This window comes from Pongo abelii, chromosome 17 (assembly GCF_028885655.2).
Source record: "Pongo abelii isolate AG06213 chromosome 17, NHGRI_mPonAbe1-v2.0_pri, whole genome shotgun sequence".
NCBI classification, from domain to species: Eukaryota; Metazoa; Chordata; class Mammalia; order Primates; family Hominidae; genus Pongo; species Pongo abelii.
This window is the reverse complement of record NC_072002.2, coordinates 51,299,859-51,324,355: the sequence shown is the minus strand read 5'-3', so window position 1 is coordinate 51,324,355 and position 24,497 is coordinate 51,299,859. Positions and strand designations below refer to the sequence as shown.

Sequence of the window (24,497 nt, the reverse complement as noted above, 5' to 3'; positions counted from 1 at the left end):
CTGCCAGGAACATTCATCCTCTGGCTCTTTATGTGGTTGGTTTCTAATATTTGAGGTCTCAGCTCAAATGTTATCTCCTCACAGAAGAATTACAGCTGTTTGATCATATTATTTGTAAAAATGCTCAATTACATACTGATTTCCTCTTAAGTAGCTTCTTTCCAGAACTGCTGCATGGCTGTGCTCCAGCAAAATAAAAAAGGACCCAGGAAGGAGGAACATGCAACATTTAAGATACAGCAAAACTAAACCAAAAGTATAGTATAAAGAAAGGCCACATATAGCAAAAAAAAAAAAAAAAAAAAGAAAAGAAATTGGACCTTTGCCTCGCATCAATTCCCAAAATTAATTGCAAGTGAATTAGAAACCTACATGTAAAAGATAGAACTATAAACCATTTAGAAGACAATATACAAGAATATTTTATGCCTTGGAGGAGAAAAGGACCCAAAAAACACAAACCATAAAAGATAGGTAAATTCAACTACCATTAAATTAAAAATTCCATTTATCAAAAGCAGCATAAAGACAGCAAAGAAACTATAAACTGGTCAAAGATGGCTGTAACACACATAACCAACAAAGGATTAACATCTAGACTATATGAAGAACTTTTACAAATCAATATGAAAAGACAAATTACTAAAAAGAAAAGTGGGCAAAAACTTGAAAAGACATTTCACAGAAAGGAAAATGACAATATACCTATGAAAAGATGTTCAACTCCACTAATAATCTGAGAAATTCAAATTAAAATGGCATCACATTAGATGCCATTTGTGAGAGTCTGTTACGGTGGTGGCCTCCAAACAACTACAACTCCCAGTAGTCCCTTCTGGCCAAGCTGTCCATTTTAACCCACAGATACATTCCCAGCTCTGGGCCCAATCTGTAAAAAGACCTGGCAGCTTCCATTTTTGCACTCTGGGTAAGAAGTCTAGCTACTTTTTTGGATAAATCATGTGAAGACGCTACATGAGGAGAGAGGTCCTGAGCCAACATGGAGGCCCAGCCATGGTAGAGCCATAGCTAACATGTCGACTGCATGTAGCCACATAAGTATGACCACAGGCACAATCAGCAGAAGAACCATACAACTGAACCTAGCTCAAATTCAAGAATGGTGGTTGTCTAAGCTTTGCAGTGGTTTGTTAAGCAGTAATAGATAACTGAAACTGAATTCATTTTATTGTTTTCATCTTCAAAATCCGAAAGATGAAAAAACTGTCATATATCCCAAGGAAAATAAATCTACCCAGTAAAGTCAAAAGGTTTTTGTTTTGTTGTTGTTGCTGTTGTTTTGTTAGCATACAACTACCAGGCATTTGTGGTTAGTTAACAGAATTCATAGTATTTATTATTAAGAAGTTTTTTGGCACATGGAAAAATTAATAAAGAAGAAAAATTTTGAAGACTCAAGTAATACAAGCCAGAGACTAAATCTTAATTTGCCAACTATAATGAAAGGATTAAACCATGTTAAACCTAACAGAACACTATGCAGCCATAAGAGAAAATGCAAAATAGGTTAAGTGACAAATACAGAATTCAAAATTGTAAGCACACAACTATAGGACTATGTTTTTCAAATACAGGTAAAAATCATAAGGGTTATGGATATTTTCCTTAACCTTTGTTTTTCAAATTTTCTATAATGTAACTTACTTTTATAATTTAAAATATTTGCTTTTTAAAGTAAATTAAGGACCAACAAATAAATAGGAAGAACAGACAAGAATGATGAGCAAGGAGAGCTATTAATTCTTTGGAACATCTAGAAATCACAATTAACTGTTTATACAAAGAGCTATCTCAATTGAGGGCAAGGCAAAGGCTGCCATTCTCATTACTAATATGTTATAAATGTACAAGTGACTTTTTCTCTCAACGTAGCACCTATAATTCAAAATCTACCATTTAAAACATTATTTTATATGCTTTGAGTGTGCATTTCCATTTTAGGGAATTTAACAAACAGAAATACAAACATGTCAAAATTACATGTACAAGGATGCTCACTGCTGTATTCTCTGTAATAGAAGAAAATTAGAAAAAAACACAAATATATATATTTAGACAGAGTCTTGCTCTGTTGCCCAGGCTGGAGTGCAGTGGTGAGATCTCAGCTCACTGCAGCCTCCACCTCCTGGGTTCAAGCAATTCTCCTGCCTCAGCCTCCCGAGCTGGGATTACAGATGTGTGTCACCACGCCCAGTTAATTTTTGCATTTTAGGAGAGATGGAGTTTCGCCATGTTGACCAGGCTGGTGTTGAGCTCCTGACCTCAAGTGATCCTTCTGCCTCAGCCTCCCAAAGTGTTGGGATTACAGGCGTGAGCTACCATGCCTGGCCCAAATATATATTAATGTATATATAAATTGACTAAATAAAATTAAGATTAAATAAAATATAATATATCCATACACTAAAACACTGGGCATTAAAGAGAATGCCATTAATATATGTTATTCATGTACTTCCTGGGAAAGTAAATAATATATTTTATTAAGTAAGAAAATAAAGTTGTAAAAATTAAATGTATAGGATTAGCCCATTTGTCTTAAAGTACTGGACACTGTATAGAAAAAAATATAGAACAATAAACATTAATGTTAATAGTAGTTAATGCTGAAGGAGAATACAAAAGACTTAGAATTAAGACATCATATATTTCTGAATTCCTTCCGAAGACCAGGATGTATTAGTTTAACAATAATGAGGAAAAAACTGTCTTAAAAAGTAGTATACTGGCTGGGTGCGGTGGCTCACACCTGTAATCCCAGCACTTTGGGAGGTCGAGGCAGGCGGATCACAAGGTCAGGAGATCAAGACCATCCTGGCTAACAGGTGAAACCTCGTCTCTACTAAAAATACAAAAAATTAGCTGAGCGTGGTGGCAGGCACGTGTAGTCCCAGCTACTTGGGACGTTGAGGCAGGAGAATGGCATGAACCCGGGAGGCGGAGCTTGCAGTGAGCCGAGATTGTGCCACTGCACTCCAGCCTGGGCGACAGAGCTAGACTCCGTCTCAAAAAAAGAAAAAAAAAAAAAGTAGTAAAAGGTAGTATACTAACAACAGATCATTTTAAAAAAATATATCATTTGTCTTCCTTGGCTCATGGGCACACGACTAAAAATTTCCCCAGCTATTTCTGGATTTCCTGGGGCTGAAGGTCTCTTCTTAATGATTTAAAGAAACCAAAAAGCTATGTTGGATGGGAATAAAAGCAGAAGAATTTTTTTAAAAAATTGGAATCGGAGCTTCTGTTAGTTCCTCTACATTTACTTCTGTTCTCTAACACACTGTCCTACCCAAGAGTAAATGCTAGTCCAGACAGGCCACAGCTCTAAGTTTACGCAGGAATTCTGATGAATCCAAATAACAGCTTAACATTGTAATCCACTTTATAAAATGTTTTTTCTCTTGTGCTTTTAAAGCAAATGAACACTGATGGCTACAAATTTTATTCTTAGAAGATTTTTAAAAATCTTTTTTTCACCCACCTCATTTTTATTCTCAAAGCACCCAATTTTGGTGAATAGATTACCCCGAGACTGAAAGAAACGAAAAACAAGTGTGATAATCTCTTAATTGACAAAGTATTCAGGCTGAATGTCATAGGCATAAAAGATGAATAACTCAACATAAAGGCATTCCAAAATAGGCAATATTCTTGGTTTTCACCAGAATCTACTTCACAATCTAGGTAAAATCAATTACAGCAATAGCATGATAATAATAGGGAAGTGAACTGTCATAAAGCATTTACTGCATGCTAGGTACTGTTCTTTTTACATTTATTAACTCGTTCAATTCTAACTGATAATATATTAGGTATATTCATCACATTCTCCCCATTTGCAGATGAGGAAATTGAGACTTAGCAGTATTAACTAATCTGCCCAAGGTAACAGTAAGCAGTAGAAATTATATGTATAGGATGATACATGTATAGGTAACAGTAAGTTGTAAAAATTATATGTATAAGATTAACCTATTTTTCTTACTGATAGGAAGAGCTTACTGATAGGAACCTAAGCATATTGGCTCCAAAGTCTATGCTCTTAACTGGCATTCTGAAAGAATCCTTGAGAAATGAGCAGAAAAACAACTTGTTCACTAAATAGCAAGCCCTAAAGCAAGACAATAATTAAAAATCAATACTCCCAAGTATGGCTTAAGAAAGTAGAATAATGCAGCTTGCCAAACGGTCACTTATAAAATCTTTCACACATACAAAATGGTTTGTAAATAACTATGAACTGTATCTTAGAATACAGCCAAATGTCTAAAATTCCCAAGTTACGATGACAGTTGTCTATTGATCTGGATGGTAGTAATTTATTGCAGAGTAAATCAATGAAGTTTGCACAATATCCACCTGTAGTCTGTTAACAGGCATGTTAAAAAGAGTTGAAACATGGAAATTTCAGGCTTTACAGGGCTTCTTCAATCTATATACATTTATATAAAGATGTCTCATCTAAAAACATTTAAAAGTCGAATTATCTGGAGAAAATATTCATTTAAAAATTATTTTCAGAAACTGGTATTTAGCCTAATGCCATTAGAATTGATTGCTCGTATATGTGAACGTCATTCCAGTTTCTGCGGGTTTCAAAATACAAAGAGTGACATTTAAAGCCTGTGTAATGTGTCATTAAACATATATTAAAATGGGAACATTTCCACTTTGTCAGGAATATACAGTTTGTTAGGATAACGGCTATGCTAACTGCTCACAAATTTCTGTTGTGAGTATTAAATATATCATGCACTGTAAAATATATTTTAGGAGAAAAGATAGAGCTGAACTAGGGCTGGACAATTGCTCTGATCACAATAAGGCCAGGCAACTAGAACCTTAAAGAAAAAACATGCAGTTCTTTTAAAAAAAAAAAAAAGAAAAGAAAAACAGCGTTACTGAGATATGATTGACATGCAATCACCTGCACATAAGTAAAGTGTACAAGTGGGTAAGTTTTGGCATATGTGTCTATCCATGAACCATCACCACAGTCAAGACCAAGAACATATCCACCAACTCTAAAAGTCTCGTGTCCCCTGTAATCCCTTCCACCCACTCCACTACTCCTGAATCTGTCCAACTATGCAAGCACTAATCTACTTTCTATCATTGAGGATTGCTTTTTCTAGAGATTTATATTAATGGAATTATACAGTATATAGTCTGCTAAGCCTAAATTTTTAAATTCAGCTGAATTATTTTGGCATTCATTCATGTTACTGAATGTATCAGTAGTTGCTTTTCATTGCTGAACAGTTTCCCATTATATAGATATACCACAATTTATCAGTTCACCTGACGAACACTTGGGTTGTTTTAATTTGAGGTTATAAAAAAAAAACCTGCTGTGAATACTAGTGTGTAACTATATGCTTCCACTTCTCTGAGTAAACACCTAATATAATGGTTGGATTATATGGTAGGTGTATATTTTGCACTTTCTTAAAAAGTTAAAATACTTTGCAAGGTAGTTGTACAATTTTACCTTCCTCACAGCAGTGCATAAGAGTTCCAGTTCCTCCAGATCCTTGCTTGATAGGGGAAGCCTTTTTAATTTTGGTCATTGTAATAGCTATGTAATGGGTATATAATTGTGGTTTTAATATTCATTTTCCTAATAACTAATGTTGAACATCTTTTCATGTGCTTTTCTCAATGGTTCTTTTATGGATTGTCCTTCTGGTGTTGTATCTAATAATCTATGACTAATCCATGGCTGCAAAGATTTTTCCTGTTTTCTTTGGAGGGTTTAATAGTTTAGGTTTTATACTTAGGTCTATGATCCCTTATGAGTTAATTTTTGTTTACCGGGGTATATGGAGCCACAGTAATTTCTTTTTGCATATGCACATGAAATTGTGACATATCCATAAGGATATGGACTTGTTGAAAAGAATATTCTTCCTCCGTTGAATGTCATTTGCATCTTTGCCAAAAAATCAGTTAGGCATATTTCTTTGGGTCCATTTTTGTATTCTCTACTCTGTTTTACTGATGTGTCTGTCTTTATACCCATCCCATATTCTAGGTTTATAATAAGATTGATAAGTAGTATGAGCCCTTTGTTCTTTTTCAACATTGTTTTGGTTTTTCTAGGATCTTTACATTTCCATATAAATTTTAGAATAAATTTGTCAATTTCTACAAAAAATGCTGGCTGAGAATGCAACTGGAATTGCACTGAATATTTTTTGAGACAAGGTCTATCCCTGTTGCACAAGTCGCAGCGCAGTGGTGTGATCCTGGCTCACTGTAGCCTTGAGCTCCTGGGCTCAAGCAATCCTCCTGCCTCAGCCTCCCAAGTATCTAGGACTACAGGCCACCATGTCTCAGTAATTTTTTAAACAAGTTTTTGGAGAGAAAGGGTCTGACTGTCTTGCTCAAGCTGGTCTTGAACTCCTACACTCAAGCAATCCTCCTGCCTTGGCCTCCCAAATGCTTGAATTTTAGGTGTGAACCACTGTGTCCAGTCCCTAGTTGAACATTTGGATTACTTTGGAGAGAAATAACATCTTAACAGTATTGCATGTCCTTAACCTCATGAACACAGGATATTGCTTAATTTTTTTTTTTTTTTTTTTTTTTTTTGAGACGGAGTTTTGCTCTGTCTCCGGGCTGGAACGCAGTAGTGTGATCTCTGCTCCCTGCAAGCTCCGCCTCCTGGGTTCAAGTGATTCTCCTGCCTCAGTCTCCTGAGTAGCTGGGACTACAGGCGCACGCCACCATGCCCGGCTAATTTTTGTATTTTTAGTAGAGATGGGGTTTCACCATGTTGGCCAGGATGGCCTTGATCTCTTGACTTCGTGATCCGCTTGTCTCTGCCTCCCAAAGTTCTGGGATTACAGGCATGAGCCACCGCTATCAGTCTTTTTATTTAGGTGTTCCTTAACTTCGCACAGGAATATTTTGTAGTTTTTAAGTGTCTAGGCCTTCGACATTGCCACATTTATTTCTTTTTATTCCATATACATAGAAATGTTTTGTAAATGGTATTGTTTTAAATTTTTGACTTCTACTTGTTCATAGCCAGGACACAGAAATACTACTGATTTTAATACACTGATGTTGTATCCTATAACTTTGTGAAATTCACTTATTAGTTCTTGTAACATTTTTTGCAGATTTCACTGCATCTTTATGTAGATGGTCATGCTATTTATAAATAAAGAATATTTTACTATTTGCTTCTCAATTTGGATGTCTTTTATTTATTTTTTCTTGACTTATTACATGGCCTGAAACTTTCAGTACAATGTTGAATAGAAGTGGTAAGGCTGAATATCCTTGCATTGCTCCTGACCACTGGGGGAAAGCATTCAGTCTTTCATCATTGAGTATGATGTTATTAATAGATGTAAAATTTTCATATAAGCTTTATCAGGTTGAAAAAGTATCCTTACATTTCTAGTTTGCCAAAGGTTTTTATCACTAATATATGTTAGATTTCATCTAAAAGAATTTGTACCTATTGAGATGAACATACAGTCACTCTTTTTTAGCTTATTAACATGCTGAATTGTGTTAATTGGTTTCCAAATGCTAAATTAAACGTGTATTCCTGTAGTAAATGGCACTAAATAAGGAAATATAATTGTTTCTAAAATATTGCTGCATTTGATTTGCTAAAAATTTTGTTTAGAATTTTTGCATGTAGGTTCATGAGGGATATCAATTTTTTTGTCTTTGGTTTTCATATCAGGGTATTACTGGCACCACACAATGAACTGTTAAGTATTTCCTCTTCTATAATTTTCTGGAAGACTTTATTTAGAAAATAGAGTATTTCTTCCTTAAATGTTTGGTAGAATTTACCAGTGATGCCTCTGGGCTTTGAGTTTTCTTTGTGAGAAAGCTTTTTAACTACAAATTCAATTTTCTTAACAGATATAAAACTAGGTTATCCTTTTCTTTTTTCTCTTAAGTATTCTCATAACGGCAATTACATCAAATTGGTTGATAGTATTTTTGAAGTGTTCTACATCCTTAGATTTTCCTCGTTCTATTAACCATTGAGAATGTGGTAATGAAATCAAGTATAATTGTGGATTAGTTGGCTTCCCTTTGAAGTTACATCAGTATTTGCTTCACGTATTTTAACTCTGTTTTTTAAGTATATAAAAAACAGTAATACTGTTAGCAGTAATACTCCTTGTTCCACAATCTATTTTGTTCTATGTTCATACAGTTACTCCAGCTTTCTTTTGGTTACTGTTAGCAGAGTAGATACTTTTAGGTTATTTCTTTAAATTTCATGTGGGTTTCTGACAGGCAGTTTATATTTGTGTCTTGCTTTTTCTCCCCTAAATACAATTTGACAGTCTCTGCTTTTTAATTGGGGTGCTTAAACCACTGACAAATAATGTGATTATTTATATATTAAGTTGAAATCTATTATTTTGATTTCTATTTGTCCCATCTATTGCTTGCTTTCTCTCCTTTTCCACCTTTTCTTAATTTTTTTTAAAAAAACAGTATTATCCCCTTTGTTCATCTATTTGTTATAATCTTGTTATTTTAGTGGTTGCTTTAAGGTTGCTATTATACAGCTTTAGCTTATCACAGCCTATCTTCAACTGATATTACATCAGTTCACATATAGGATAAAAACCATACAACAAAATACCTTCATTTTTCCCTTAATGCAATATTTGTCATACATTTTACTTATACATATTTGTTGAAACCCCTAAAGTGAATGTCATTATTTCCTTTAAAGAGGGAATTACATTTAAAATGACTTATATAATAAAAAATATTATATATTTACCCATTAGGTTATGTTTTGGTGCATGCCATTAGTTTATGTATATTTCCATCTGGTATAATTTTCCTTCTTTATGAAAGACTTCCTTTAACATTTCTACTAGTGTGGACTCCTGGTAACGATGTTTTTCTGCTTCTATGTCTCAAAATCTCTACTTTGCTTTTGGCTTTTAAAGTTTCTTTTTCTGGGTATAGAATTCGAGGTTGACATTTTTTTTTTAAAGTACTTTGAAATGTTGCTCTAATGTGCTCTTGTTTGCACTGTTTCCTGCAAGAACCTGCTGTCATATTTTTCTTTTCTTCCATTGTATGCAACATGTATTTTTTTTCTGGCTGCTTTTAAGATATTTTTGTTCATCACTGATTTCAAGCAATTTACTTTTGATGTACTTTGGTATACATGTGCTTAGGTGCATCTTCTGCATGTGTTTGAGGTTCACTGAGGTACTTCAATCCATGGGTTTATAGTTCTCATCACTTTGGAAAATTTTTGGCATTATTTCTTCAAAAGTTTTCTGCTCACAACTCTCCTTCAGGAACTCCAGTTATATATCTATTATATATATATAGTATATATATTATTTATATTATATAATATTTATAATATATTATTATATTATTATTTATATTATATAATATTTATAATATATTATTATATTATTATTTATATGATATTTATAATATATTATATTATTTATATTATATATATGATATAAATATATATATTAGATCACTTAAAGTTGTCCAACTCAAGATTTTAGTTAAATCACTTTTTTCTGTCTAACTGCTATATCTCCAACTCACTCATTTTTTCTTCTGCAATGTCTAATCTCCCATTAATCCAATCTAGTGTATTTTTCTTATTAGACATAATGATTTTCATACACAAAAGTTCAATCTGCTGGGTGTGGTGGCTCATGCCTATAATCCCAGCACTTCTGGAGGCTGAGGTGGATCACTTGAGACCAGGAGTTCAGGACCAGCCTGGGCAACAAAGTGAGACTCAATCTCTACCAAAAAAAAAAATCAAACAATTAGCCAGGTGTCGTGTTGTGCACCAGGAGTCCCAGTTACTTGGAAGGCTGAGACAGAAGAATCCTTTGAGCCTAGGAGAAAGAGGCTGCACTGAGCCATGTTCACACTACTGCACTTCAGCCTGGGTGACTGAGAAAGATCCCATCTCAAAAAACAAAGAAAGTTCAATTTGTGCCTCTTTGGTATCTATATGGTACTATTCGTCTTTATCAACCAATGGAATATAGGTATAATAATGGTTTAATGATCCTTGACTGTTAATTTTATCATCTGTGTCAATTCAACTGATTATTCTCCTGTATGGGGATTGCATTTTACTGCTTCTTTGCATGCCTACTTTGAATTCTCAATGTTGTGAATTTTATCTTCTTGGGTATTGTATATTTTTGTATTTCTATATTCTTGAGGTTTATTCTGTGACAGTTTAGTTACGGTTTATCCTGTGACAGTTTAGTTACTTGGAAACAGCTTGATTCATTTAGATCTTTCTTTTCTGATTTGTTGAATGGGTGTGGAGAGGTGCTCAGCCTAGAGCTATTTATTTTCCATGACTAAGACAAAAATCTAACTGGAATATTCTGCCTAATGCCCTATAAATTATGAATTTTTCTCTTGCTGATGGGAACAAGCACTATTCCCAGGCATTATTTTACTAATATGAATTCTAAAATAAATTCCATCTCTAGAAGTTCCCATCATGTGTTCCTCACCAATTAAGTTTTCCTTGTTAGTTGGTTTATTTGTCTGTTTTCACGCTGCTGATAAAGACATACCCAAGACTTGGCAATTCACAAAAGTAAAGTTTAAATGGACTCACAGTTCCACTTAGCTCGGGAGGTCTCACAATCATGGCAGAAGGTAAGGAGAAGCAAGTCCCATCTTAAGGGGATGGCCTGCGACAGGCAAGGAGAGCTTGTGCAGGGAAACTCTCCCTTATAATACTGTCAGAACTCATGAGATTTATTCACTATCATGAGAACAGCATGGGAAAGACCAGCCCCCATAATTCATTCATCTCCTACCGGGCACCTCCCATAACACGTGGGAATTATGGGAGCTACAAGATGATATTTGGGTGGGAACACAGAGCCAAACCATATCAGTTGGAATTAACTCTAGAATAATTGTACTTCTCATTACTTCCTTTCACTTCACTTAGGCCGGTAAAAAAATCACCAGATATTCTAAATGTGTAACAGTGAGTCTTCTAGCATATGCCCAATTGTTGTGGAAGCAGCCATGTGACATGCCACTACTCTCTGGGATTGCTCAACCAGTAAACTGGGCCTGGAACATTCTCTATACGGAAGCTGAGCTGTTGTATGCCCCCAAATTCTCCTTCCTTATCAAGAGAAACATCATATGGACCCTGACCAGCCCCACCAGTATGTCTGTCCCTCGTGGGAAGGGAACTAGGTCTTCACCTGAAGCATGAGAAGGGTGCATGTAGTCTATTGCCCTGCACTGGCTATAAGAAGGGACTCATTGGCCATGAGAGACCAGCTGCCTTAGCGTATGTGTGCTGCAATAAGAGAATACCACAGGCTGAATAATTTATAAAAAAGAGAAATTTATTTCCCATAGTTCAGGAGATGGTGAAATCCAAGATCAAGATGGAAGTTTTCAGTAAGGGCTGCTCTCTGCTTCTAAGATGGCACTTTGAATGCTCCCTCCACTGGTGAGGAGGAATGCTGTGTCTTCACATGGCAGAAGGCAGAAGAACAATAAGGGAACTCACTCCTGCAAGTTCTTTTTATAACAGCATTACTCTGTTCATGATGGTGAGACCCTCATGACCTAAATATAATACCTCCCATTAAGCCCCACCTCTCAATAATGTTGCACTGGGGATTAAGTTTCCAACACATGAATGTGGGGGAACACAATCAGACCATAGCACTGGTATACACTGTAGACAGTGATCTTGCTGAGTCTCTTCTCCTTTCTGTGAGTAAAGTATTGTTCCAATCTGTGACTTGTGGGTTGAGTCTTCCTTTGCAACTCTGAACCGACCGAAGATGCAGTGGGCTGACGTCTATGATCTCCCATTTCTGGTGACTGGCACTGTTATGGTTGCTACCAAACTCCATGTAGTGGGAATCCTCACTTGGGATTGGTAGCTGGATCTTCCTGCTTGATACCAATATTATATATTGGAGTTCCTATTACTATAATCTCTTATTTCTATACCAGCCTTTATTCTGTTTTTATGGCAGCATCATTTACTTCCTATTCTGTGGACTGCAATAGTTACATCACTTCCATATCTCTTTCCTATTATCTTCATCCAAATGCTTTTAACTGTGATCCTACCTGAAGAATAAAAGTTTCTTTATTCTTAAATTACTCAGAAGTATGAGTTGACATTGATTTAGACTAGATTTAATGGTTAAATTTACTTCTCAGTCTGCCCATATAATCATCACAGTTTATATCTATAATAAACATAAAACCTTCTCTGAGGTACTGGAGGTTCAACTTTAAGGTTTCTAAGTCTTAAGAGGCACACCAATAGGTATTCATATAATCTTTCTTTTTATTTTATTCATTTTATTTTTAAATTTTATTTTATTATTTTTAGAGATAGGGTCTCAGTCTGTTACAGGCTGCAGTGGTACAATGGTGCAATCATAGCTCACTGTAGCCTTGAACTCCTGGGCTCAAGTGATCCTCCCACCTCAGCCTCCTGAGTAGCTGGGAATACAGGTGTGTACCACCATGCCCAGCTATTTTTCAAATATTTGCAGAGATGGGGTCTGGCTATGTTGCCCAGGCTGGTCTTGAACTGGCTTCAAGTGATCCACCTGCCTTGGCCTTCCAAAGTGCTGAGATTATACACATGAGCCACAGTGCCCAGTTCATATAATGTTCTTTTAAGGCAATACTAGTCAGCAGCTTTAAGGAAAAAACAAATCTGTCATTAAAAACTCAAATGCAACAGTGGGACTACAATCTTGAAGTACTGGGCAAAGCAAATGCCAAAAGAAGAAAATGTGGCAAGGAGAAATAGGAAAGAAGATCTGGTGCTCTCGTGTACAAGAAATAGAAATGGCCACATGAGGTGAAGGAATAGGCATACAGTATACTATATTAATCTCCTAATGACAATAATGATCACTAAAAGAAGATAGTAAAGAGACTAGACATAAAGAAAGTTAAAAATATGTTAAGAGTTCCAAGTCTGAATGCCAACTGACACATTTCTCATGAGCAGAAAAGAGTTACCATAGCTGGCCTGAACCTGCTACCCTTAGAAAGTCCTGCTTACACAGTTGGCCCTTGGCTGGCAATATGCAAACCGATTTCTGAACTGTTTCTACCAATTCGTAATCGATATTCATATCTTACTATGCCTAACCAGTTTATACAAACAACGTGGTTCATGCTGAACATCTGCTTTCCCTCTGGGAGTCTGGAAATTGATATACAGTAGAGGGTGCCTATGTGACCAGCCCCCAACAGAAACTTTATGTTCTGAGTCTCCAGTGAGTCTCCCTGGTAGATAACATTTCACAGTAGTTGTCAGAATTCATTGCTGGAGGAACAAAGCATATACTGTGTGATTCCATTTAGAGATGAGTCTTATAAGATTGCATGGGCTTTTCTTCCAGACTTTACCTTTTCCCTTTATTCCTTTCATAGCAATAAATCTTGGCCGGGCGCGGTGGCTCTCACCTGTAATCGCAGCACTTTGAGAGGCTGAGGCAGGCAGATCACTTGAGGCCAGGAGTTGGAGACCAGCCTGGGCAACATGGCAAAACCCAACCTCTACTAAAATTACAAAAATTAGCCAGGCAGAGTGGCACACACCTGTAATTCCAGCTACTTGAAAGGCGGAGGCATGGGAATCTCTTGAACCTGGAAGGCAGAGGTTGCAGTGAGCCAAGACTGCACCACTGCACTCCAGCCTGGGGGACAGAGTGAGACTCTGTCTCAAATAAAATAAAATAAAATAAAAAAGTAAAATAAAGTAAAATAAAATAAAGTAAAATAAAGTAAAATAAAATAAAATAAAGTAAAATAAAATAAAATAAAAAACCTTGACAGTGAGTATGACTATATGCAGAGCCTTCCGAGTCTTGTCAATCACCAAACCTGGGGGGTTGTCTTGAGAACCCTGAAACACCTTGTTTCTGGGTTTGATTAATGTGGTCCCTTGTTTTAAAAACAAAAAAATGACGTTAGGGTGGCACACAGTTCCAGTTGGGTGTCCTTCTCTATGAGATAGTGCTCTGAGTACTCAGGCAAATTATCTGAGAAAGAGGGCACCAAGTAAGAGTAGCTATGTAAGAGTATCGGGAAACAGCAGTCACTCAATCTGTCAAGCAGGCAAGAATCCATCAAACATTTATTTCATACCCAAAGCAGAGCAAAACGCTTAAGGATATACATTTTTGAGAGCTCTGAACACTGTGTAAAGGTGTAAGCTGAACAGAGCAATAGACTGACAAAATCAAAGGAGCATTAAACTTAAAAAGTTATATGCTGACTCAGTCTGGAAGAACTGAAGCTACCAACACAGTTAGCTAGCCAATGAGAATAGGATTACCTCACGATGCCAATGACAGGCCTTTAAGGATACACAGTGAAAGAATGAAGAACAGTGGATTAAGCCTTCAAGTTGCTCCTTTTGCTCATCAGTGCTAAACAGTGCTGTAATTGGGGAGGCACACAAGTTACCTTGTGTTTCTACTTATTTCTAGCCTATTCTCTAAACATGCTGCCTCCTTAAGTAGTATGTTTCTATCTGAATGATTAAAAAGCATGACTACCACACTTAAAAAAGCTATTAGAGTAACCAAGAAGATACCACACTGTAGGGGGTATTTATCAGAGCTTTCTTTTAATCAATACTCCGTATGAAATGAAATAAATTTACTTAGCAAAATTGAATCACTGATATGACCTGGGAGATTGAGATCATATAACAACACAAGTCAAATAATAAATTCCAAATCCTAAATTAATCTGACTGCTCCACTTTCAGAGATTTCCTTCTGCTCAGCATTCTTAAGATTTAGCATCACAAAGTTAGAGCTGGAAGGAATCTTAGATAACATCAAATCTACATAGGTATTTGAGAAAATAAACAATGTACCACTCCTGTCTTATTTAGAATAAAACATTCTAAATATTTTATTTAGAATATAATATTCTAATTAATTGTAGTATATAACAATTGTAATGTAATGTAATCTATAAACAATGTAATAAATATTACACTGTTTTCTCATCCATCCATCCATCCATCCATCCATCCTTCCTTTTTTCCCTCCTTCTCTCTACATATCTATCATATCTCTTTAATCAGGCTAAGTCATTGAAAAAGAAGACATGGATCTACTTTGAGATTTTGGTGCTTACTGTTGTAACCTGTAAAAAGCAGGAACGCAATAATTTTATTTCATTTTGATATTGAAATTTATATTACGTTTGTTTCACAATTATTCAGCAAGGTAAAAACATATGTAATATATCACCAATTCTTTCTGAAAAACACAGATCTCACCTGAGCTAATAAGCCCAGTCACGACTAGCTTACATCTCCTTAAATAATCAACATATTCATTATAGGAACTCATACATTTCTTATATCCAGGCATTAATTTCTGTTCCAGAACTACACCGTCCAATATTATAGCCACAGGTGTCTATTAATATTAAACAAAACTCAGTTCTCCTCAGTCTCATCAGTCATATATCAAGTGCTCAAGAGCCACACATGGTGAGTTGCTATCATATTGGACAATGCACAGACAGGACAGTTACATCATCACAGAAAGTTCTGTTGAGCAGTACTGCTGAGAGGTTTCTTCTTTCAGGGTAGTTTGACTGCAATTGATTTCTGTGTCTTTCTCTGTTTTGTTTATATCCCATGACATGCCTAATCCAGAGGCTTTCTATAATGGCAAACTGTAAATATCTAAGATAGACATAAAGGTAAATCATAGGTACAAAATTAAAAAATTTAAAGGAACTATAGAGGAGGAAAAATAATTTTATCTCTATCCTTCGTAGTTCTTAACTGGGATTCTCTAACAAAAGACAGACCAACAAGAGAAAAAGAAACAAAAAGCTTTAACAATTAAGGGAAGAAATGATTTAGTATTCACTGAATAATAAAAGTTAAAAAATCAGTTGGCAAAAGGGATTAAAATTTAACTTTGTTAACAGGCAGTTGAAGGAAGTTAACTTACGAGAAGACTTAACTCCACAAGTAGAAGCACAGTCAAATATTACATTTTCTGAGGTTTTATCTGTTTACCTGAAGGGTGCCTGGCAAATTGCTTTGTCAGCAATGCTCAATATATAGTCAGTATTCCCATCCAAAAAAGGGAAAAGGGTGTTTAGAATTGTAGCTTGTACTTTGGTCCTTGGATCAATAACTTAGAAAGAGTTCAATGGATACCAGTGACTGATATCAACATAATGTCAAAGGATAACCCAATCCTCTCTCTCTTCTGCACTCAAGACTTTTTATCTCAGCATGGTGATACTAACTTTGCAAATTCCAGTACTACTAATCTGGCTGTTTATATACCATAATCGATAGAATTGGTTCCAGATCAAGACTTGCTGTTCCAAGAGCAAAAATTCACACATACTTTGTCTGAGACAATCTGTTTAGTACTAGATTATACTTCTTATCACATAATGCCCTATGACAGATGGCACAGTTTTTGAGCCAGAGTCCATTAGAAATAAATGAACAATAGAAAAAATCCTTCTGTGATGCAGAGAAAGGGAAATGCTTATATACTGTTGATGGGAGTGTAAATAATTACAACCTGTATGGAAAACAGTATGGAGATTTCTCGAATAACTAAAAATAGAACAACAATTCAATCTAGCAATCCCACTACTGTGTATCTACCCAAAGGAAAATAAATAATCACAAAAAAAGATATATGTACTTGTATGTTTATTGCAACACTATTCACAATAGCAAAGATATGGAATCAACATAAATGTCTATCAATGGATGAATAGAAAAAGAAAATGTGGCATATATACACAATGGAATACTATTCATCCACAAAAAAAGAATGCAATTATGTCTACTGCAGTAACATAAATGGAACTGGAGGCTTTTATCTTCAGTGAAACAACTCAGAAACTGAAAAATACCACGTTCTCACTTAGAAATGAGAGCTAGATAATGTGGAATAATAGACATTGCAGACTTAGAAGAGTGGAGGCTATGAGGGGGGAGCAGATAATAAAAAAATTACTCAATGAATATAAAGTACATTATTCAGATGATGGATACACTAAAAGCCCAGATTTCACTACCTACATAATATAGCCATGTAACAAAACTATACTCGTACCCCTAAAATTTATACAAATCAAAAAAGAAAAAAGCCGCCTTCTGAGACGGAGAATTGAGAACCAATGTCAAAGAGTCAGATATAAGAGCAAACAACCCTGATTCCAAAAAAGGTGACCATAAACTTAAATTTTGCAGTATATTTTGACCACTGTGCCCAATCATATCTAATTTAGATAACACACAAACTTTAATGTTATTAATATCACATTATCAGTTTAAATACTTTTCAAGTTTCATTTTGAATCTGTAACCTGCTAGTAGAAAGTATATATCTTCAGGTCAATAACCAGGTATTAAGGTCTAGATTACACTGAAAAATAGAATTTTTCAAGATATATATGTATATGTGTGTGTGTGTATGTATGTGTGTGCACACAATTATATATAAAACTGTGTCCCTGGTAGCAATTATCAATCAATCAGAAACCACTAACTGGAAGACAATAGTAAATATATGTCTGTAATGTTGATTTGGTTTTCAACTACTCTGAGACTTGTAATATTTCACTGAGTAATTATTTACTATTATTCAATTTAGCCTGACATGAGGACTCAGAATGGGTATGCACAATTTTAAATGGAGTGTATAGAGAACGATGCCTTCTCTCACATTAGTAGCATCTGGGCCACAATAACTTCTGTCATTACCTGAATGGCCATAAAACATGCAATAATGAATAAAAATATTAAAAAGCAAAATTTTTTATTATTATTATTTTACTTCGAGTTCTAGGGTACATGTGGACAACGTGTAGGTTTGTTACATTATGTATACATATGCCATATTTGTGTGCTGCACCCATTAACTCGTCATTTACATTAGGTATACCTCCTAATGCTATCCCTCGCCCCTCCCCCCACCCCCTAGCAGGGCCTGGTGTGTGATGCTCCCCACCCTGTGTCCATGTGTTCTCATAGTTCAATTCCCACTTATGAGTGAGAACATGCGGAGTTTGGTTTTCTGTCCTTGGGATAGTTTGCTCAGAATGATGGTTTCCAGCTTCATCCATGTCCCCACAAAAGACATGAACTCATCCTTTTTTATGGCTGCATAGTATTCCATGGTGTATATGTGCCACATTTTCTTAATCCAGTCTATCACTGATGGACATTTGGGTTGGTTCCAAGTCTTAAAAAGCAAAATATTTTTAAAATCCAATAAAAATAATCCATTCTACAGATTAGTCAGCTACCACGGCAGCATCTTCAACATGAAATTGATATATTCACATAACAGACAAAACTTCAGATAACTGAAAATAAAGATACAAATTTCCACAAAACAGAATTTTAACTATCACCTTGTTGGTAATATCTTTTCCTGTTTCAGGCTCAATGTGTGTTCCTCTGTATTGTTTAAATGTGTGCACCAATGGCCCTCAGGTATATTCCCAGCATTTAGTATTTTATACTCCAGAGGGGAGGAAGAGAAGTTCGCTTACTGGGACAGGAATGGGAAGGAGACAGGTTGGCTGCCAGAGAACCCGCTGGACATAGGGGACACACTATCCATGAAAGACCAATGCCATCATTGAAGCTGATCTTGCTGTTTCTTTTTTATGTGAGTTAACTGTTGTTTCATCCAGTGCTTGATTGCTTAGTGTTTTCCTTGGCTACTCTGACACCAAAAAAAGTAGGCAGAAGTTTCGGAACTTCCATTAACAATGGCTGGCATTGTGATGATCTTTGATCCTTCTGTGGTTAGACCCCTCCCTTGACATGGTAACCATATACATGATATTCTGCTCTTCCTCTGTGTTAAAAGGCAATACTTCTGGCTATTACTAATTATATAAGGGTAAATTATATAGTGTAATCCACTGTTGAAGTTCAGGTATAAAAAACACTGCACCTAAAGAAGACAAAAACTGGTGCTGAGAAAAATCATTAACTGAAACTAGGTTTTACAAAAGGTGTCCTGAATGATGGATTAATGTTGAGCTTAATTTTTGTGCATGGTGTGAAGGGTCCAAATGTATTTCTTTTTGCATGTGTTCAATTGTCCCATCATGATTAGTTCAAAAGATTATTCTTTCTCCCCATTTAACTGCCTTAGCACTTTTGTCAATAATCAATTGACCATCATTGTTACGGTTTATTATTTGAATTTATAATTTGGTTCCACTGATTTATATATCCATCCTTATGGCAGTACTACACTGTCATGAATACTGCATGTATTTTCTTTTTAAACTTCTATTTTAGGTTCAAGGTACATATGCAGGTTTGTTATATAGGTAAACTCGTGTCATGGGCTTTGATGTACAGATTATTTCATTACCCACGTAATAAGCATAGTACCCATAGTTATCTTTTTCTTATTCTCTCTTTCCTCCCACCCTTTACCTTTTGGTAGGCTTCAGTGTCTGTTGTTTCTCTCTTTGGGTCCATGTATTCTTATATTTAGCTCCCACTTACAAGTGAGAACTTGGTTTTCTGTTCCTGTTAGTTTGCTAAGGATAATGGCCTCTTGTTCAATCCATGTTTCTGCAAAGAACATGATCTCGTTCTTTTTTATGGCTGCATAGTATTTCACGGTATACAGTACCACATTTCTTTTATTTATTTTATTTTTGAGATAGAGTTTCACTCTTGTCGTCCAGGGTGGAGTGCAATGGTGTAATCTCAGCTCACCGCAACCTCTGCCTCCTGGGTTCAAGCAATTCTCCTGCCTCAGCCTCCCGAGTAGCTGGGATTACAGGCATCCACCACTACGTCTGGCTAATTTTGTATTTTTAGTAGAGACAGGGTTTCACCATGTTGGTCAGGCTGGTCTTGAACTCCCAACCTCAGGTGATCCACTGACCTTGGCTTCTCAAAGTGCCTATGTCGTGAATGGTATTACCTAGGTTTTCTTCTAGGGTTTTTATGGTTTTAGGTCTTACGTTTAAGTCTTTAATTCATCTTGAATTATTTTTTGTATAAGGTGTAAGGAAGGGGTCCAGTTTCAGTTTTCTGCATATGGCTACACAGTTTTCCAAACACCATTTATTTAATAATCCTTTCTCCATTGCTTGTTTTTGTCAGGTTTGTCAAAGATCAGATGATTGTAGATGTGTGGTGTTTTTTCTGAGGCCTCTGTTCTGTTCCATTGGTCTATATATCTGCTTTGGTACCAGTACCATGCTGTTTTGGTTACTGTAGCCTTGTAGTATAGTTTGAAGTCAGGTAGCATGATGCCTCCAGCTTTGTTCTTTTTGCTTAGGATTGTCTTGCCTATACAGGCTCTTTTTTGGTTCCATATGAAATTTAAAGTAGTTTTTTCTAATTCTGTGAAGAAAGTCAATGGTAGCTTGATGGGGATAGCATTGAGTCTATAAATTACTCTGGGCATTATGGCCATTTTCATATTGATTCATTCCATCCATGAGCATGGAATGTTTTCCCATTTCTTTGTGTCCTCTCATTTCCTTGAGCAGTGGTTTGTAGTTCTCCTTGAAGAGGTCCTTCACATCCCTTGTAAGTTGGATTCCTAGGTATTTTATTCTCTTTGTAGCAATTGTGAATGGGAGTTCACTCATGATTTGGCTCTCTGTTTGTCTATTATTGGTGTATAGGAATGCCTGTGAATTTTGCACACTGATTTTGTATCCTGAGACTTTGCTGAAGTTGCTTATCAGCTTAAGGAGATTTTAGGCTCAGACGATGGGGTTTTCTAAATATACACTCATATCATCTGCAAACAGAGACAATTTGACTTCCTCTCTTCCTATATGAATACCATTTATTTCTTTCTCTTGCCTGATTGCCCTGGCCACAACTTCCAATACTATGTTGAGTAAGAGTGGTGAGAGAGAGCATCCCCATATCTTGTGCCCGTTTTCAAAGGGAATGCTTCCACCTTTTCCCCAATCAGTATGATATTGGCTGTGGGTTTGTCATAAATAGCTCTTATTATTTTGAGATATGTTCCACCAATACCTAGTGTGTTGAGAGTCTGTAGTATAAAGGGGTGTTGATTATTATCAAAGGCCTTTTCTGCATCTATTGGGATAATCATGTGGTTTTGTCATTGGTTCTGTTTATGTGATGGATTATGTTTATTGATTTGCATAAGTTGAACCAGCCTTGCATCCCAGGGATGAAGCCGACTTGACTGTGACAGACAAGCTTTTTAATGTGCTGTTGGATTCGGTGTGCCAGTATTTTATTGAGGATTTTCACATCAATGTTCATTGGGGATACTGGCCTGAAATTTTCTTTTTTTGTTGTGTCTCTGCCAGGTTTTGGTATCAGGATGATGCTGGCCTCACAAAATGAGTTAGGGAGGAGTCCCTCTTTTTCTGTTGTTCAGAATAGTGTCAGAAGGAATGGTACCAGCTCCTGCTTGTCCTCTGGTAGAATTCAGCTGTGAATCTGTCTAGTCCTGGGATTTTTTTGTTATGTCTCTGCCAGGTTTTGGTATCAGGATAATGTTGGCCTCATAGAAGGAGTTAGGGAGGAGTCCTTACTTTTCAATTTGTTAGAATCGTTTCAGTAGGAATGCTACCAGCCCTTCTTTGTACATCTGGTACAATTTGGCTGTGAATTTATTGGGTCTTGAGATTTTTTTGGTTGGTAGGTTATTACTGATTCAATTTCAGAGCTCATTTATTGGTATGTGTAGAGATTCAATTTCTTCCTGGTTCAGCCTTGGGAGATTGTATGTGCCCAGAAATTTATCAATTTCTTCCAGATTTTCTAGTTTGTGTGCATAGAGGTGTTCATAAGAGTCTCTGATGGTTATCTGCATTTCTGTGGGATCAGTGGTAATATTCCCTTTTTCATTTCTGATTGTGTTTACTTGGATCTTCTCTCTTTTCTTCTTTATTAGTCTGCCTAGTGGTTTATCTATCTTATTAATTTTTTTCGAAAGACCAGCTCCTGGCTTCGTTTATATTTTAAATGTTTTCTTTATGTTTCAATCTCCTTCAGTTAAGCTCTGATTTTGGCTATTTCCTGTCACCTGCTTCCTTTGGGGTGGTTTGCTCTTGCTTCTGTAGTTCTTTTAGTTGTGATGTTACGTTGTTAATCTGAGGTCTTTCTAACTTTTTATGTGGCTGTTTAGTGCTACAAATTTCCCTCTTAACACTGCCTTAGCTGTGTTCCAGAGATTCTGGTATATTGTACCTTTGTCCTCAATCATTTAAAAGAACTTCTTGTTTTCTGCCTTAATTTCATTATTTACTCAAAAGTCATTCACAAGCAGATTGTTTAATTTCCATGAAATTGTATAGTTTTCAAAGATCTTCTTAGTCTTGAATTCCATTTTTATTGTACTGTGGTCTGAGAGAGTAGCTAATATATGATTTTGGTTCTTTTGCATTTGCTGCAGATTGTTTTATGTCCAATTGCGTGACCAATTTTAGATTATGTTGTATTCAGTGCAGATGAGAAGAATATATATTGTGTTGTTTTGGGGTAGAGAGTTTTATAGATGTCTATCAGATCCATTTGGTCCAGTGTTCAGGTCCTGAATATCTTTGTTAATTTTCTGACTCAAGGATCTGTCTAATACTGTCAGTGGGGTGTTGAAATATCTCACTATTATTGGGTGGAAGTTTAAGTCTCTTTGAAGGTCTCTAAGAACTTGCTTTATGAATCTGGGTCCCCCTGTGTTAAATGCAAATATATTTAGGCGAATTAGGTTTTCATGTTGAATTAAAACCTTTGCCATTATGTAATGGCCTTCTTTGTCTTTTTTGATCTTTGTTTTCTGATACTAGGCAAGATGTTTAAAGTCTGTTTTGTCTGATATTAGAATTGCAACCCTTACTTTTTTCTGTTTTTTATTTGCTTGGTAGATTTTTCTCCATCCCTTTATTTTTAGCCTACGGGTGTCACTGCACATGACATGGGTCTTGGTAGATTTTTCTCCATCCCTTTATTTTTAGCCTACGGGTGTCACTGCACATGACATGGGTCTCTTGAACACAACATACCATTGGTCTTGCTTCTTCATCCAGTTTGCTACTCTGCGCCTTTTCATTGGGGTATTTAGCTCATTTACATTCAAGGTTAGTATTGATATGTGTGGATTTGATCCTGTCATCATGTTGTTAGCTGCTTATTATGCTGATTTATTTGTGTGGTTGCATTATAGTGTCACTGGTCTGTGTACTTAAGTGTGTTTTTGCAGTTGCTGGTCTTTCTTTTTCATATTTAGTGCTTCTTTCAGGAGCTCTTGTAAAGCAGGTCTGGTGGTACCAGGTACCAGGTCTGGTGGTAGCAGGTCTAGCTAGGTTAGGGAAGTTCTCATGAATGATATCCTGAAATATGTTTTCCAAATATGTTTTCCAAGTTGTTTTTCCCCATCTATTTCAAAGATGCCAATGAGTCACAGATTTGGTCTCTTTACATAATCCTATATTTCTTGAAGATTTTCTTCATTCCCTTTCATTCTTTTTTCTTCACTGTTGTGTGACTGTCTTATTTCTGGGATTCCAGATGCCCATGGTAAGAGTGAGTTTGCTCCTTGCCTGTTCAACTCACCCACTCCACAGGAGTCACAGAAGGCCATGAACAAGTCCCAGTGTGCAGTAGCCCTGTGCAGGGTTCCCAGCTTCCTCCCCTTTCAGCCCAGCATGTTTCTTCCTTCTGCCCACTCTCAATGCCTCCCTTCTGAAGATCTGCTAGGAGTGTACCAGTTTTCCTGATGTCCCAGTCCTTTGGTGGGAAACGTTCCTCCTGCCTGGGTCTAGTTGGCTATCTTGGAGCCCTCTGTGTGTATTCTTCCTCTATTTTTCCAAAACAAGTTACCATAAATGCAACAGCTTAAAATAACCCAAATTCATTAGCTCACAGTTATGTAGGTCAAAAGGCCAGACCAATCAACTAGGTTCTATGTTTAGTTTCTCACAAGACTGAATCCAGGTTGTCAGCTGAGCTGTGATCTAATTTGGAATATCTGAGGAGGAAACTGATTCCAAGCTCATTCAGGTTGCTGACAGAATATAGCTCCTTGTGGTTGTAGGACTTAAATCCTCATTTTCTTGCTGTTAGCCACGAACTATCCTCAGCTTTGAGCCCCACTCATCTTTAAAGCTAGAAATGGTGAGTTGAATCCTTCTCATGTTTCAAATCTCTCTGATTTCATCTTTTACTCTCAGCTAAAGAAAACTCTCTGCTTTTCTTATTTATTAGATTGGGCCTACCAAGATAATCTTTTTAAATATATAACATAACATAGTCACAAGAGTGAAACCATTTTGCCAGGGGGCCAAGGTCATGTGAGGCATCTTAAAATTCTACTGACTATACCATAGCTTTAGAACAAATTATGAAACTGAAAAGAGTAACCCTCTACTCTTCTCATCATTCTCAAAATTGTTTTGGCTATTCTTACTCCTTTGCACTTCCA

General features: G+C 36.2%; 1 protein-coding gene across 11 annotated transcripts in view; it reads right to left on the bottom strand.

Annotated features, from left to right (window-relative positions):
- KIAA1328 (KIAA1328 ortholog) overlaps nt 1-24,497 on the bottom strand; it is a 387,444-nt gene that overhangs the window by 225,817 nt on the left and 137,130 nt on the right. For 2 of the 11 annotated variants that reach the window (XM_054537561.2, XM_054537562.2), the window contains one exon: nt 3,503-3,553. In XM_054537561.2, coding sequence (XP_054393536.2) covers nt 3,503-3,553 — 51 coding nt within the window. 11 annotated transcript variants of the gene reach the window in all.